A 17,663-nucleotide genomic window follows, 5' to 3' on the forward strand; every position below is an offset into this window, starting at 1 on the left:
AATGTTTCTCTCTTTTCATTGATGTTTCTATTTCTCTCTCCCTCTCTCTTCCTTTCTCTCTAAAAAATCAATTTTAAAATATTAAAAAAACAACTGTGGGCACAGATAAAGCTGTGTTTATGGGTACATTTATAGGCTTAAATACAAATATTGGAAAATGTTTAAATCAATTATCTAAATACCTATATCAAGAAGTTAGGAGGGAAATATCAAACTAAGCCTGAAGAAATTAGGAGGAAGTCAGATATTACTGAAATTACAAACACATATATAATAATCAGATCCAAAAATTTTTGAAAAAAAAAAACTAATGAAATGGATTAACTCCCATCTAGACTGATCAAGAAAAAAAATGGAGCAAGTACAATTAATCAATATCAGAAATGAGAAAGAAAATAATTTTAAACTTTACAAATTGAATGAACTCCATAATTAACTGTATAAGCAAACATCTTTATGTTAATAAATTTGAAATTTTTGTTGAATTAGACATTTTTGAAGAATCAAAAGCACACCAGAGGAAATAGAACATCTGAATTGTTCTATCTCCATTAAAGAAATTAAATCTATGATACTTTTCCCACAAAAAAAAACCTTCAGGCTCAGATGGCTTTCCTGGTGAAATTCTACCAAACATCCAGGAAAAGTAATGCCAACCTTACACAAACTCTTGCAGAGGATGAACAAACAAAAGAGAGGAAACATTTTCCAGTTCATTTCATAAGGCCAACAGAATCTTGATAACAAAAGCTTTCAGGGTGATCCTATATAATAAAAGGCTAACATGCAAATAGACCAAACAGCGGAACAACCGAACAACTGGTCGCTATGACATGCGCTGACCAACAGGGGGCACGTGTGGAACATGGTGGGCGTCAGCAGCAGGCGGCAGAGTGTGGAACATGGTGGGTGATGGCCACAGCGGGATGGTGGGGCAGGTGAGCGGGGACGCCAGACCAAGGCATGGCGCCAGTCGCTGTCATCGGGGCGAGCCTCTGGTGGTTACTGAAAATTCTTTGGTCCCACGGGCCGTGGTCCCTCCTGGCACTCACACCAGCCCCGCTCGCACCTGCTGCCAGCACCAGAGCTGCCACTCACACCTGCTGCACCTGGTGCCAGCCCCAATTGCTCAGTGCCATCAACCAAGTGGCAGTGGGTGCAAGCGGCAGCTGCTGGCCCCGATCGCCCCTGAGGGATTCTCCACCTCCCCCTGCTCCTGAAGGACACTCAGGGCAGCAGCCGCCGCTTGCACCATCAGCGGGTGCGAGCGGGGTCGGTGCCATCAGCGCATGGGAGCTGCAATGGCAGAGAGGGGACCTGGGGCCGCAGCCAGAGGAGCCCACAGTTCCTTTCAAGGTGCACAAATTCGTGCACTGGGCCCCTAGCTGTGATAAAGAAAACCACACACCTGTTCTCTAATATAGTGTCTGAAGATGGACACATTTCATGTTGTAATCACAGCTTCTGTGCATTGTGTCTGCAGCAGTGCTGCCTTCAGGCACATACTGAGTACAGACTGAGACCAGGTGGAGTTTGGATAGCTAGATATATTCTTATGGACTTTGCCTCACCCCAGGCTAAGATGGGGCCTTAGTGCTAGGCCCTGCTCCTAAATCCTGAATATGGGTAAGGCTGACTGGTGAAGATAGGAAAAGAGCCTCTAGACAAAGAGAAAATAAACTCGGAGACATACAGAGGGGGAGACATAAGAAATGCTAGGGAATCATAGCTCATTTCCTACCTTTTCTTTGCACTATACAGAGAAGTTCAGCAAGAGAAAGGCCAAAACCTGTGGGTAGGCCTTGAATTGTCCCGCTAGGGAAATGGGAAGTGGTTGAAAGCTTTTGACATGTGATGGCCATGCTTAGAGGTACACTTTAGGAAGACTAGCCTGGCAACAGTGTTTAAAGAGATAGAGCTAGTGATAGAGAGTCTAGACCAGGGGTGGGCAAACTTTTTGACTGAGAGATAGAGCTAGTGATAGAGAGTCTAGACACAGAGTTCAACTGAGGAAAAGTGAGGCCTGAAACTAAATAGGTCGTGGGTTCCTTGTGGATGGAGGCCCCTTATCTGAGGGGCTTGTTGTAGACTCATGGACTCTTTCCTTTCTCCCTAACGCCGAAAAGTTCGTTGAGGTTCCCATCTTGGATGGTACGGTATTATTTATAGGAATAGGGAAATTCAGAGAAAAGGAGATTTGATGAAAAATAAAAATATGATGTGAATGTCAGAGAGGCCAATTATAGGGAACAGAGTATAGCAGGTGCTTGGCGTGGCTCTAGAGTCATCCAGGAACTTGGGGCCTTTCGACCTAGGAACCTAGGCTTTGTTTCCGTCTTTAACCACTGATCTCCTCTTTCATCTGTAGGCCATTGTTGCTTAAGGGTACAAATCAGTTCAGGAATTTGGGGCCTTTCGACCTAGGAACCTAGGCTTTTTTCCGTCTTTAACCACTGATCTCCTCTTTAATCTGTAGGCCATTGTTGCTTAAGGGTACAAATCAGTTTATTTATTTAAAAAGCATTCAATGGGTGACTTCTATGTTTCAAGCTTTTGGCAAAGGCTTGTCAAAAATATCTAAAAGGTATGCTGCACATAAACAGTTTCTAAAATACTGTGTGTTTTTATTAATAAAATTTACTTTCTCGTGTATCATTTAAAATACTAAAACTATAAGCTTATAAGATTTTTTAAATTTTAAAGTGAATTAATTTTATTTACTTTGTTTTATTCAGTCGAATTAAATGAAGAAAAGAATAAAGAACTGGTAGAGAAAATGGAGATGGAAATTTCAGAGTTAAATGCAAAGTTAAAAATTCAAGAGAAGGAAAAACAAACTGAAATAATCAAACTACAGCTAGAGGTAAATGTTTAAGACTTCTACATTTGAGGATGCATCCCTTAATTTAGACCGTACTTTGGGCATTTTTTTATCACAGTGAGATAAATTCGGAAGTAGCCTTCTCCGCAAATGTCAGCTATGCTGACATTCAACACTTGGCCTGAAGGTGGGGCTCTTCAGTCGTTCAAACGTCCTGGTTTCTAGAGAAGTATTGTTTCCTCTGAGGGGGTCAGGTAACGCAGGGATTACCTGCATTTTACAGCTGAGCCCAGGCAGGCTTCATAGGACTGTCCCCCTTCCCCCCAGTGGGGAGTGTCTCTAATCCTTAGTATTACTCTCGCCTCTGCAGAAATGGTGGAAACATGTAGAAATTTCTTTCTCTTAGGATAAAAAGAGACAAATGTCTCCTTAACAAATGTGTAGAATATCATAGAGGCAGACAAACCAAACTTTTTTTTATTTAAAGCAACTTCAAATAGGGCATCTGGAAGGCTGAGGTTCTAGTTCTTGACTGGAAAGCCCTTAAGTAGGTTCCTTAACCAGGTGTCAAAATATAAAGATACTGATATTTGACAACATATTTGTTCCTTAAAGCTTTTTCTAAATTTTACTAATCTCCCTTTCCATCATTTTTTATCACATTCCCCCATCCTGACTCCCACTTTACCTTATGGTGTCATAATTCACCATTAGTTAAGATGACTTACTTTCATGTTCCAGCTAGTTTGGTATCCTGGGGGTTCTTGGTGAGGTAGTGTTGAAACGTGTATAATCATTAAGCAAAAGATGGCTATGTTGACTTCAGAGGCTCTTGGTGGTTGCTACTGCCTTCCATCAAGTGAACCCACACACCACGGAAAGGCTGGATGGGCAGCTGAGATACAGAGGAACTGCTGTTACCTTCCCACCCCTTGATTGGGATGTGCATTTTATTTGCCATCCGGACCCTGTTAGCCCAAGTCTGTTGTGTGACTGACAGACAGAACTCTTCCTGCTGTTTATTTTCATCGTCATGATCCATTTCTCTCCCCAAACCAGAACACAGTCTCACAGACAGTTTATTCTTAGTCCACAGGGAGGCTGCACTAAACTCAACCTGAAGGAAAAGTTATCATGGGAGATTTTGCCAAAAATATGGCCTGTAAGAATGAACTTACAAGGATTTTTTTAAAAACCTGATTCAGTTTAATGTCAAATTAGCAAGAGTTCAAACTAAATCAACAAAAGCAAATCCAAATTCTATTATTCTGTCTCAAAGTCTGTACAGAAGGGTATATGAGTTTTCTCCCATGACTGTTAATTAGCCGACATTTTTTTTACAAAAACACTTTGCCCAGCCGGCGTGGCTCAGTGGTTGAGCATCAACCTGTAAGCCAGGAGGTCACAGTTCGATTCCCCATTGGGGCACATGCCTGGATTGTGGGCTTGATCCTCAATGTGGGGCGTGCAGGAGGCAACCGATCAATGATTTTCTCTCATCATTGATGTTTCTCTCTCTCTCTTTCCCTCTCTTTTCCTCTCTTCTAAAGTCAATAAAGAAAATAGTTTTTTAAAAAGCACTCAAAGTAATGTGAAACATTATCTCTCTTTAGGTTAACTAGATTCTCAACCCTCTTAACTAGATATCTTAACCCTGTATGATAGAAACACCTGATATTCTAAGAAAAGATGATGCTAACCCCACCCAGAATCTCTAGGGTAGTGCCCAGTATTGGGTACTTTTAAAAAGCTCCCCAGGTAATCTTAGCATGCAGCCAGGGTTAATCTTGTTTGGGTGTTCTTTGCTCTATTTCTTAAATAGAGACTTTTCTATCTTCTGTTACACCTCGAATATACTTAAACTAGAGGCCCGCTACACAAATTTATGCACCAGTGGGATCCCTCAGCCTGGCCTGCAGGATCGGGCTGAAACAGGCTCTCTGACATCCCCCGAGGGGTCCTGGATTGTGAGAGGGTACAGGCCAGGCCAAGGGACCCCACTGGTGCACAGTTGGGGCAGGGGAGGGACATGGGAGGTTGGCCATCCAGGGAGGGACCACAGGAGGGTTCCAGGGCGTGTCTGGCCCATCTCACTCAGTCCTGCTAAGCCAGACCCCAGCAGCAAGCTAACACTAGCCAGAGTGTCTGCCCCCTGGTAGTCAGTGCACGTCATAGTGAGCGGTTGAGCGGCCTTAGCATATCATTAGCATATTACGCTTTGATTGGTTGAACAGCTGACCGGTCTACTGGACACTTAGCATATTAGGCTTTTATTATATAGGATTACAGATTAAATGTCAAAGGATATAATGGATTGTATTTATATTTATGGAGACAGTGTTTCTAATTGTTTAACTAGAATGTTCCCAATAACTTTCTTTTTAAACTTGATTCAGTTTGATGCCAAACTAGCAAGAGTTCAAACTAAACCAAAATCATATCCAGATTCTACTGTTTTGCCACAAAGTATCTACAGAAGGGTAAGTTTTTCTTCCATGCTTAAGAAAATAAAGTTTCTTAGTGTGTTTCCTTCCATAAAAGTTGTCAGTATTTACTAACAATATACTTAATACTTTTTCTTAAAATACATCACACAATCAGAAAGATTAGATTTTGAATAATCTTTAAAGGTCACTTTCAATTTAAACTCGTAAGTCTTAGTGGTTAGTTAAAACACTAGAGAAGTCCTCTGACTCTGGATGGTCTAAGGAATTCTGTGATGTATTTTGAACTAATGTGGACTGACTTCTGAAGCTATTTCAGTACACAGTAGATTTCTTTTTGTTCAACTCCTTCTTTATTTATGCTTTACAATTTCAAGTTCTCTAGGGAGAAGGGAACAAACTAAAACAAATGGTGCTAATGTGTATTTTTGCATCCTTATGCCAATTTTACCCCATTAAGTCCCACAAAAACAAAATTACACTTTTTGAAATGTAAGGTCTTTTTTTAATACCTACTTCTATTTAAACTAGAAGTTTAGTTTTTGTTGTTGTTTTGTTGTTCCTTGTACTTAATCTTATCCTTTTTGGATTACAATAGCAAAATTTTTCTGCTTTATTTAGAAGCTTCAACATCTTCAAGAAGAAAAGAACAAGGAGATTGCAACTCTTCGTAACACCATTCGAGAACTGGAGCAGCGCCTCTCTGTTGGCAAGGATCCTCACCTTAAACGTAGACGGTTTTAAGGACAGCAGTAAATTCATTTGTTGCTATTTAACTCCTTTAAAAGCAGTTGAAAACTTTACTTCTATTGTTAATATGATAAACTGCCTAAATAATAACAATGTAAGAGACAGCTTTAGACATTTTAAATTGAGTTTATTGAAATAAATCCACACTATGGCCAACTATATACTGCATTCTTACTTAATAGTATTAACCATAACGGAGTTCAGGTTCATAGGACTTAGTTTACCTAGTGAACCATCATTGACTATGGAAATACTTGCTAAGCAATCAAGAGATAGACAACATTCTTTTCTCTTTCCCCTTATATCTTTCAAGACAGGCATTCTCAAATCTTAAAGAGTTTGATACAATGCAAGGTAAAGAAAACAATAGATAAAGCCTTCTTTCATAGGTGATAATAAAATTTAAGATTTGAGTCTTAGATATAAAAAAGTATAAATGGATATTTAAAATGTAGTCAGTAGCAAGGTACTCATATGTTAAGTAGCAAGAATTCACTTCTTCCTTTAAAGGTATAATCAGTTAAAACTGTAAGATTGAAAAGACAAAGGTAACATTGTTTTGAGAATTAAGAAAAAATGGAAAGCATGTCTTTGTTGTTCTTCCTCCATTCTAAATTGCTAACTATCCAACAGAAACCCCTAGGTCATAGTTTATGTTCCTGTTCTCATTAATGCAAGTAGAATGCTGGAAAAAGAAAAAGAAAGACAGACTAACCAAGCACTGCAATCACCTTTCAGTTGCCCTCTAATGAAAAAAAATGGTTTGGGTCAAATTTTTCTTGGGCATAAATCTTAAAATTTGGAAGCCAATATAGTAGATTTCTTCATTTGCACAAATCCAATTCCTAACTTTTACCATTATTTATTAGGTAGTTTATAAATATGCTAACTGAAATTGTGTCTAGACTGACTTGGGAGTATATTCTAGTTTAGATATTTAGTTTGAAGGTCACTGTCACATTTCTGCCTCAGTTTTTCAGCTTCAGGTGGTGCTGGCTTCCGTGGGCTCGAGATGACCTGCCTGTCAGGCAGCGGGAGGCAAGCGTCACTGTCAAGACTCAATGACGTTCTCCTCGGCCCAAAGCCCCAATCAGCTGCATAAAGAGGGGAGGGCTTCTCTACACTGTCAGGTGATTGCGGACCCTGTGTGCTCAAATACCAGATGGCGACAGTGTCAGCATCAGCTGCTAGCGGCTGACTCTGACTCTCTGGGCAGCTTTCAGAGTAACTGATTGATACACCTCTTTCCTCAGAGTTTCTTCTGTGGAGAAGAGAGTGGTAAACTTTCACTTCCTGGCTCATCTCAACGCACGGGGTGACCCTGTGTTTGGGGGCTCTCGAGCTTAAGGTGGTGGTGAAGACCTGGAAAAGGGACGCGCTCAGACGCGTTTGGTGCCGCTGGCTGCTGGTCCTCCGGGAGCTGGGCGATGGGAATGTGCTGATGCCCATGCTTGTGATGGTGATGATGATGGTGATGGTGTTGTGGCTCCGGAGCCTCGGTGGTTTTTCTCACAGTAGCCAAAGACACATTCTTACAGAAGTCTTCATCTTCTAGTGTCTGAAACAAATTTATCAATCGCTCATCAACACATGCATAGATTGAGCGTGAATGCCCGAAAAATGATTTGCAGAGCTACCATGAAACTCCAACTAGTGCACTAGGATGGAACTGGCTTTGTGTTTTGGGAAAGAAATCTCAGTAACGAGTAGAAAACTAATCCCATCTCAAAGTAAATGCCGTGATCCAACTGCAGGGTGGCAGGCAGCCTAGGCCTTGGGAAAAGCTGAACGCCTCGCGCCCTCGCTCCATGAAGTCGTTCCCTGGGCCCCGCTCCAGTTCAGGCAACACACTGTGGTTGCGCTTTGCTGTCTCTATGCTCTTGCGTGAACCACGCTCAGGATTTTACACTGACGTGCCTTTATGTTGGCTGAGTTCTTGGAGCACTTACACTCTCGCAGCATCACTTGCTGGTAACTGCAACATGTGATCTAAGTTGTTTTTCACTCTCTAAACCAGCGGTTCTCAACCTGTGGGTCACGACCCCTTTGGGGGTCGAACAACCCTTTCACAGGGGTCGCCTAAGACCATCGGAAAACACATATATAATTACATATTGTTTTTGTGATTAATCACTATGCTTTAATTATGTTCAATTTGTAACAATGAAATTGGGGGTCACCACAACATGAGGAACTGTATTAAAGGGTCGCGGCATTAGGAAGGTTGAGAACCACTGCTCTAAACTCTAGACCAAAGTGGCAATATGGATCTTGAAAAGATATCTTATGCCCTGACCGGTTTGGCTCAGTGGATAGAGCGTCGGCCTGCGGACTGAAGGGTCCCGGGTTCGATTCCGGTCGGGGGCGTGTGCCTTGGTTGTGGGCACATCCCCAGTGGGGGGTGTGCAGGAGGCAGCTGATCGATGTTTCCAACTCTCTATCCCTCTCCCTTCCTTTCTGTGGAAAATCAATAAAATATATTTTTTAAAAAAAGAATAGGTTACATGACAGGGAGTGTGTGTGATGATAAAAATTACTGTTGCAGTTTCTTTTTAGTACACCAACAGTGACTAGCTAACTTGGTCATGAAACATTAACTTATTTCGATAACTCCTTAAAGATCTCCTCTTTCCTCCCAGTAAAAATCATTGAAGAAAATACCGTGAGAGAGCAGTTTCCACATTTCTCTTCACAGTAAGCAATCTTAATGGCCTGCTCCACGTACGGGAACTCTAGGATGGAGAAAGGCAGGCCAAGGTGATACACAAGGCGGCCACACCTGGAAAAAAGGACAAAGACGGCGTCATCACAGTGTTCTCTGTATCATGCTCCGGCCCCAGCGCAGTTGGAAGAAGGCTGTGTAGGGTCAGGGGTCTCATAACTAAGGTCGGACCTTCAGGAATGGTTCTTTGGCGGGACTCAAGCTCCCTGGCGCTCAGCCAGCTCAGGTCAGAGCAAGATGCAGTGAGTCTAACACTAGCTTTTAGAAATGTTACAGATATATCGCTATAAGCAATATCAAAACTGTAGTCTAGTCATTGTGACTTGGTCAAATACAATTTTGTAATTGACCTAAAAATTCTACCCATGCCCAAACCACTGACATCACAAATTAATCTCTGCAAATCATATGTGCTGCTCACAGCTGCTAAGGCAGCACGAAGTCCACACAAGAAGTCACAGCCTGACAAAACAACCTAGAGTCTTGGTCAGTGGTCCATTTTCTCAAAAATAAATCTGAAGCAACAAAAACTTCACAATGAAAGACACAGAGTTACAACATTGGGCATGCTCAGAAATGGTGGAGGTGAAATGTCCTTCTTGCACACATTTCACCCAGTATATACGATTTTCTGTGAATAGCAAATACTTATACTTTGCAGTAGAACTTTGAAGTCCTAAAAGAATGACATAATATTAAAAATATTTCGAGAAAGACCAAGGAGGACTTAGGCCTGGCCAAGTCTGGCTCACCATCTCTGAAGAACCAACAGGAAACATAGTGCCCACTAGGAATGTTAATAATATCCTAATATATGCACTGTTTTATTTGTTCATGGAATCAAAAGCAGATTCAATTATTATCCCTAAATAATTAACACAGTTTATAGTTCCAAAATTCAGGTATGCAGTCTTAAAATTATTAATTAGATTAGAGATAAGCAAGTGGTCTGCAAAGTGTGGTAAAGTGTGGTTATTTTTGTTTGTTTTCTTTATTGTTGACACTATTACAAGATGTCCCCATCCCCCCTTGCCAACCTTCACCCAGCCCCTGCCCCCACTTCCCTCTGGCCATGACCACACTGTTGTCTGTTGTCTGTGTCTATGGGTTATGCATATATGTTCTTTGGCTAATCCCTTCACCTTCTTTCATCCAGTCTCCCCAAAGTTATTCTCCTGCAAAATTCTCAGATTAGAATTGTATGTGATATACAAATTGATCCTCATTTGTGTTTAACCAGAACACCAATTTACAGGGGGAAAAAGTATAGTCAGTTTTCTTTATTTCCCTACTGGAATAGTGAATTTTTTGTGAAAAAATTATTTCAAAAATATCAGAACCAAATATTTTAATGGGCTCACTTTGAAACTAAATATTTGGTAATAAAATAAAATCAAGGGCCTTATCTCAAATCAATTTCTATTAAATTAAATACAAGCAGGCATCTTTAATTTCTGGTGTTGTATGTGGGTGTATGTGTGTGTATGTACATACCTGTCATATATGAGGAAGTCATCTTTGTTTCCATTTAAGAGAGTCCAGACATCTGTTTGGTTTTCTTCTTGTTGATAAACAGGAATATGTTCTGAAACCTCATTTTTGAGAAGATTATATCTTAATCGAGAAGGGAGTCCTTGATGATTAACAACAACATAGGAGATGTTAGAAAAACCTTCTTTCTCCAGCTTTACTCGCAGGTCTTCCAAACTAAAATATTTGGGGGGGGAAAAAAAAAAGAATAATCTCACTTAATTTTATTAGTGACTTATCTCTTCCTCCTCACTCTTTGTTTTCTACATGAAACATTCTTACTATGTTTTACTTACTCATACCCCTTCTTTATATTGTGTAAAGGACTAAAACTTTCATTTTTTAAATTATTTACTGAGCACTTGTGCCCAGTTAAAACCTTATGCTAAATGCTTACACAAACATGAGTTCATTTTGTTCTCAAATTAATCCTATGAAGTGTATATTTTTAATCCATCTTACCAAGAATTCTACCCAGTCAATATCTGGCAAGTAACCCAACAAATATTTTTACACATATTTGTTATATAGATTTAACAAATGTATGTAAATATACATGCTTGTTCAATGACCCAAGACCTTTGTGGCAAGTCTAGTGTTCCTTCTACTCTGGCGAAGCCTTCATCTTTGTTTGCTACCCTGAAATGACTAAGGTATTTTCAGAGTACATTTCAGAACATTTCCATTACACAAGTAATACCTATGTAGTAGGACAGTATAAAATACAGGTCCACAAAAGGAAGAAAAAATTGTCACAGTCCCGGGAAAAGCACTGTAAACATTTGGCGTATATCCTTCTATTCTTTTTTCTTCTAACATGTTCTATCCAAAGATGTATGGTTTTTCCAAAAACGTGATTTCATAAATATATTGTTTCTATTTTTATTTTACTTTGTGTCTGTATTTAACAGAGTTTCCCTGAAGAAGGCCCAGACCCCAGCAAGTCCATCTTACCTAGAGGCCTGCCTGAGGCAGAAGGATCAGCTGGCTTGCAGAAGGGCGACCAGGACCACGGAGCCAGAGGAGCTCAGCATTGGGTCCTGCTCCCCGATGCTCCAGGCTGGAGGTGGCTTACAGAAGGGGCTTTGCCCCTGGCTCTCCGTGCCTCCCCAGGGGAGGAGACAGAGAGCCAGGGTGATCCCCAGGCTTCTCCACATTGCTGGGCTTGTCCTGAAAAAGAGAAGAGCTTTCTGTCATCTTCAGGGACGGCTTCGGTCCTCAGCAGGCATTTCTGTTAGTCCAGTATAACTCTCTTTCCTATAAATATGTAACCCTGGGTCCCGTCGCCACGTTGTTGGGCTCATTATGTTGGACCTACATGCACCAAATCTTCCCTGAAAGGTGAAAAGGTCAGCCAGAGGCAGGGTAGGGGTCCAAGGACCCCTGAACTGTCCAGCTTAGCGAGATGCTACAGGCAGCACGCCATGGAGATGCGCCTGAAAGGGAGCCAAACCTGCCTCCAGGAGACGGTGCGTGGGAAAGTTTGAGACTCTGCCGCCATAACTAAGTAACATTCTGTAACATGGTTTGATTTTTGAGATACACCAAGTTCTGATTGCTTCTTTCCACCCTTGACCAATCTAAGAAAGGAAAGGGTACATCGGGGATTCTGCACAGAAATGAACAGAGCATGAAACAAGGAGGTGGCTCATGGGAGGCCCTGAGCTCTTCAGGAGCAAACCTTCTCAAGTTAAATGGGCCTGACCGGAAATATTCCCAACGCTAGGGCTAGCTCTCTCAGCAGACAGCTACAGATAAAACAGGTGACTTGTAGAGAGGTGGTGAAGAGAAGAGCACATTCAGCTGAGATGAGCAGAGAAAGAAAAATCCACACCTGATCATTTTAATGTAAGACTAGGGAAAGCGATGGGGACAAAATTCCAGAGCTAGGAAGCTAGTGCCTTTTCAGGAACAGATGTAGGATAAAAAAAGAAAACCACTTTTTATTTAAGGGGGAGGGAGGGAGAGAACGGGAAGCTAATGATAAGTTTCCCAGAGTGAGCCCAAAATCAAGAGGCTAAGATCAGATGGATTGGGGCTCAATGCACAGCTAGATATAGATGGGACTCTATAGCACCTGGTTATCTTCCACATTATTTAACACCACAAAATTCCTACTTATATTTCATGATAAGAGCCTAACTAAATGAGGAGAGGGGTGGTTAAGAAAGAATAAATAATTTATTAAGGCCACCCCAACTAGTATAACATTTTAAAAACTCTAATATTTTAAAAAGGAGAAGATATATCTAGATGAGATCTAGGGGATTCTTTAGTATAGTGTTTGTATTGATATAGTTATCCTTATTATAGCTACCATTTGTCGAGCATTCAAAACTGGATGCAGGAGTGCTGAGCAATTGCGTATATCATGTCCATTCATCCTAACAACCACGTGAGCATTATTTTGCTGTTGAGGAAACTGTGGCGCAGAGGGAGTTTAGGCATCTTGCCCAAGTCCACACAGGCAGTAAGTCCCCAGGAAGACTGGATTCAAACCGGTTTGCTGACTCTAAAACATGACCTCTTAGCTCCTGAGATTTGGGGTAGTTTGAAGGTAGGTCGCCTGTAATAACCGTAGCAGCCAGGGCTTTTTGTTTGTTTGCCGATGCCCTAGAATGGCCAAGGGGGCATTAAAATCATGCAGGCCGTTTTGTTTCTTCCTGGGATGGCTAGTGTATCCCTACTGCCTAGAATCTAAATTCAGTCAATATAGAGCCTTCAGCATAAAGTCGGCTCTTGGCACTCTCACTTTTCCACAGAATGCTTTCCAAATGTTTGCATAGTGAGTATAAATGAAAAGGCTATTTCACTCCTGTCTCTCATTTCGTTTTTTGATTAAAAAAATAATAATAACTCAAGCCATTGGCAGAGGGTAGTGGATTAGAGTTCACACTTTGAGCAGATTACCCTCTGTTGTAACTGACAGGCTGTTCAACTGTGTTTAAGATCTTTTTTTTTTTTTACATAATAGACTTTTGATTATAATTACAGCTGTCAGACAGTTACATAAAAATAACGAAGATAAATAACCAAATTGGATTTACTGGCATCTGATCCAATAATAATTAGAACGTACTTATAAATGTCACCGATCTCACCACTTTCAATCACAAAACCTGATTTGCCGGCCACAGGCAGACCCACCTTTGGTTAGAATTCCCCATTAAAAACCAGGATATGCAGAACCTTTCCCATCCTCTTCCCTTGAACTTCAGATGGGCGTCCGAGGGTCCTTCCTCATTCACCTGAGAGCACCCACTCACCATTGAACTGCAAACTCTGTCCCAGGCACCGATCATGACATGAGTGTGTGTACCTCTTGCAGGGGTGACTATTCCTGCACAGTGGACCAAACCTGCTCTCCCTTCCTTTTTCTCTCTTTTCTCCAACAGCTCACAATATCCCGGACATTTCTAATCCCTGTAGAATGGCCTCTACTCTTCAACTCTGTGGGCTATTTTTGCCCTTCGAGTCCTCACTCTGCATTTCAGCGGGAAGTACTTAAGCTTGAACATGCAATGTTGCCCCTAGAACATCACCGCTTTTGCAGAGTCAAAGTGTCCAATTTCTCCCCGTCCCCTGCTCCCACCTGCAAGCTCAGCTGTGCAGAGCGGCAGAAACCACCAGCGACCAAGGTGCCCACCACAGAACCACACCCGCCACACCCCGTGTAACAGGGCTGTATTCTCTTTCTTCTGTATTTTCTTTACCTACCTCTTCTTTTAAAACCTATTCTAAGAGGAAAGAAACACTTTACCAGACTCAGAATCATCTTATTTACCAAACTCTAAAAGAATCAAGTATGTAAAACACAGAATTCCTACTTACACAGACAGCCCCTTCGAGGCTGATCTTCCTCTTTGCTCAGCAGCCGCTCCGCCGGGGCCCGCCAGAACCTCTGATATTTATAGTCCTGTTGTTTACCTCCCAGCACCTCCTCCTCCCTTCCCCCTCTCTCGCCCCCTTCCCCCGCCAACCACAGTCCCAAGTCCACACAGTCCCAAGTCCAGCTCACTCGGCTGTGACCTTGTCAGCAGAGCACCGCCCTGAGCTGATCATTACAATCACCCCCAAAAGAAAGGATCAGGTACTGCCCTGAGCAACGTGGGGGCAACGTTTTTGGCAATTACTGATTTATTCCTTATCCTCTCTAGTCACCCCAGTATCCCGGATTGAATGGTACAGTCGGGGGCGGGAGGAAGGGCTAAGGGGAAAGAGGGCGTCCAAGGCACGTTTTTTTTTTCCAAACTATCACAGGGAAAAACATGTGCTGAGCCAGCAAGTTAAGCTACTGCTTTAGAAAAAAAGAAAAAGAAAAAACCAAAAAACGCAAGTTAAGCTACTGCTTTAGAAAAAAAGAAAAAGAAAAAAACAAAAAACCTTTTTTCCTTTTTGCTCTGTGGCTGCGAGCCTAACCCCAACTGTGCACTTTGTTAGAAAAGTCACCTGCTGTTTGAAGCCTCCGGGTCTCCTGCTGCTACTGAGCAGCTCAGATTGTTTGCTGTTTAAAACTCGAATCTGCCCTGGCCAGTTTGACTCAGTGGATAGAGCATCGACTTGCGGACTGAAGGGTCCCAGGTTTGATTCCAGTCAAGGGCATGTACCTTGGTTTTGGGCACATCCCCAGTAGCGGGTGTGCAGGAGGCAGCTGACAGGATCTCTGCTCTTTTTCACTTATGGAAACGAACAAGAAAATAGGCCTCCTACCTGAGGGAAAGCAAGCCTCACTTCGCTTCCACACAAGCCCTACTCCCCGAAGACCTGTGTATCCCACAGAATTTTTGCTCTAATGTAAAGTCTTTACAAAAGAAGTACCATACAAATAAATGTTAGTAGTGACAGTGGTTGGACATGGAAAAGGGTCTGGACATTTCAAAACATACAAATAAAGTGGAAATCCCTGCTCTCTCAGAAAGGGGCAAATGCTGCCCATTAGCCTGCGAGTGAGCACACGCGGGCCGGTGAGGAGCAAGGACAAGTGGTGCGTCCCGGGTAGCGGGCAGCAATGCTCTTCAGTCGGCCTCGCTTGTCACTCCCACCCGCTCCAGTGAAACAGACCCCTGTTGGCTGCTGAGTGTTGGCAAGGGCTGTACAAGGTGCAGGAAGTAAAAACGAGGCTCAGACATTACCATTCCGGAAAGGAAATTTATCATCAAAGTAGAAGCTTGACATTTGAAAGCCAACTTCTTCACTCCCACTAAGCAGGGGTCCCAAGCCCCTTTGAGAACCAGGTAAAGGCTTAATTTCTCCCCAGAAAAAAAATGCATATAGATGCATACTTGCTTTTCACAAAAATATTGTGCACAATTTTTATGAAAAGCTGATAGTCCCCCCTGTAGTTCACTTTCTTGACAAATTAAAATAGTCATATTGGGCCTGTCTGCAGCAGGAAACAGTATTCCACCATCACCTCCTCTCAGAAGGAACCCCTCCCATGTGCAGCCAGGGTTGTGTGTGCTGTCTCCCCAGACGGCAAGAGAAGATGGGGGGCTTGTGGTAGTTAAAGGGGATCCATTCTTAACAGCCTCTCCTATACCAGGAGCCCTGAGAGCAGACAGCATTTTTTTTTTTAGCTTTTTATTTTTTTATTTGCACAGTCAGCATTTTTAAAGAAGCAGAATTTAAAAACAAACATTCTTTGGGTGTTAAATCAAATTACATTAAATCAAGCAAAATCAAATAAAGATTTATTAGGGCCTTACACTAGGCCCTTGTTCTCAATGAACTCAAAAATCAAATAAAGTACACAAACAAGTACGCAGAAATACACGCTGTAAAGCGTCTTAATGTCTGGGATGACTGTGACACAAGGTTCCTTGGGACCTTGGAAATGAAAACAGGGATATAGTAACCAGCCTGGAGGCAGGGCCAGCGCGATAGGCCAGCAAAGTGCGTCAGGCACTTTATATCTTCGGTTTGACCCTCTAGCCTCAGGTCACCCTGCCACTGACCACAGTGCTGTCTAGAAAGCTGTCCTGTTTCCCTTGTTATGGTTACAATCCCAGGTTGCTTTAGCCACCACCACAATCTAACCTTACGATTATGACTCTCAAAGTTGAACTTTATCTTAATGACCTCATCTCTTACAACTTCCAACCTGGAGCCAAGAACCTTTCCTCATACTGTCTCATCCTTTTCATTGGTCCCCAGAATGTTTATGCAGGCATGTCACCCATGTTTTTAATAAGCATTCTCTCCTTTTAATGGGTCTGAGGTGCTTCCCATGGAGCACAGGCCCCTACAAATCTGTGAGTCCGTGATGTACTTCAGAGAGAGAGGGGCTCTGAACGGTGGTTTGATAAATCAGTTTATTAGCTACAGCAGGTGATAACACGGCATCGATCCATGAGCACCTCTGAAACACTGATGTCTCAAAATATGAGAAGGTGAAAGAGTGTTACTGCAACAGGAAGGGCCTGTGTAATATATTAACCCCCTGATTGTTAGGGCTTGATTGTTAGGTGGTGTTTTACATGCAAAGGGAAATGAAGACTTTCCCACTATCTGGGAAGTAGTGCCTTTTGGCCTAACTTATTCTTTCTTCCCTTTGCATATGTCCAAGAAGGTGCCCTGGACCTCATCCTAAGCGTTGTACCAGATATAATATTGCTTGGGCATCCGTGTTGAAAGATATGCAAGGGACGCTTAGGAAAAAGCAAGATGTTCTCAAAGCGAACGCGATAAATAGGAACAATGGCCAGAGGAAGGCTTGGGAACAGCAGCTTGAGGAGATAAGAACTAATTGGATCCTTGAAACTGAAGCCTGCTTTGAAGGGAGCTTTTCTTCCAGCTCACAAGCTCTCAGATCTGAGGGCTGTTGTATAGATCAATCAGAAAGGCACTTCAGGAGGTAGCCTAATCCTGTGCCAGACTTCACGCAGGGCTGAGCCCATGCAGAGAGGAGCAAACATCAGAGGGATTTTTTGCTGGAAATGGGATGTTACTAATTTTTTAAAAGGGAACATGTCCAAAGTTAGTGCCCACAGCTCCTCACGGAACACAATGTGGACACCAACGTGCAAGAAGCATGTTGGGGCATCAAATGACCCCCAAATGACATTGATCCCTGAATTACTGAAACACCCACATTTATAGTGTGCCATCTGTATTTTGACCTACAGCAACACCAAGTGCACATGTGAGTATGTTAACCGTTTGCTAGTTGGTAGAAGAATTTTGACAATTTCTTTAATAAAACAGTTGTTAGTTTTTTAAAAAACAATGATATTAATGTTAACGATTTTTTTAAAAAAAAACAGTCATTGCTTGCCCTAGCCGGTTTAGCTCAGTGGATAGAGCATCGGCCTGTAGACTGAAAGGTCACGGTTTGATTCCAGTCAGGGCACATGCCCAGGTTGCAGGCTCAATCCCCAGTAGGGGACGTGCAGGAGGC

At 42.2% G+C, this 17,663-nt stretch overlaps 2 protein-coding genes across 8 annotated transcripts in view; one reads left to right on the top strand and one right to left on the bottom strand.

Annotated features, from left to right (window-relative positions):
- Positions 1 to 6,774, top strand: part of CCDC152 (coiled-coil domain containing 152) — a 27,145-nt gene extending 20,371 nt beyond the window's left edge. For all 6 annotated transcript variants that reach the window (XM_014547522.1, XM_005876000.2, XM_014547526.1 and 3 more), the window contains exons 7-9: positions 2,736 to 2,863; positions 5,218 to 5,301; positions 5,887 to 6,774. In XM_014547522.1, coding sequence (XP_014403008.1) covers positions 2,736 to 2,863; positions 5,218 to 5,301; positions 5,887 to 6,009 — 335 coding nt within the window. In that variant the 3' untranslated portion in view covers positions 6,010 to 6,774. The remainder of the gene's footprint in view (positions 1 to 2,735; positions 2,864 to 5,217; positions 5,302 to 5,886) is intronic.
- Positions 6,775 to 6,888: 114 nt separating this feature from the next.
- Positions 6,889 to 14,206, bottom strand: SEPP1 (selenoprotein P, plasma, 1). Of its 2 annotated transcripts, none has more exons than XM_005875999.2 (5): positions 14,099 to 14,206; positions 11,222 to 11,437; positions 10,232 to 10,444; positions 8,677 to 8,794; positions 6,889 to 7,573 (listed from the first exon to the last, which is right to left on the bottom strand). In XM_005875999.2, the coding sequence occupies exons 2-5, from the start codon at positions 11,422 to 11,424 to the stop codon at positions 6,971 to 6,973; spliced, it is 1,137 nt and encodes a 378-aa protein (XP_005876061.2). In that variant the 5' UTR covers positions 11,425 to 11,437; positions 14,099 to 14,206; the 3' UTR covers positions 6,889 to 6,970. The 2 variants fall into 2 exon arrangements, with proteins under 2 accessions (XP_005876061.2, XP_014403007.1); XM_014547521.1 differs by having other exon boundaries at positions 6,998 to 7,573.
- Between the last annotated feature and the right edge of the window lie 3,457 nt (positions 14,207 to 17,663).

This window comes from Myotis brandtii, unplaced genomic scaffold (genome assembly GCF_000412655.1).
Source record: "Myotis brandtii unplaced genomic scaffold, ASM41265v1 scaffold478, whole genome shotgun sequence".
Classification (NCBI taxonomy): Eukaryota; Metazoa; Chordata; class Mammalia; order Chiroptera; family Vespertilionidae; genus Myotis; species Myotis brandtii.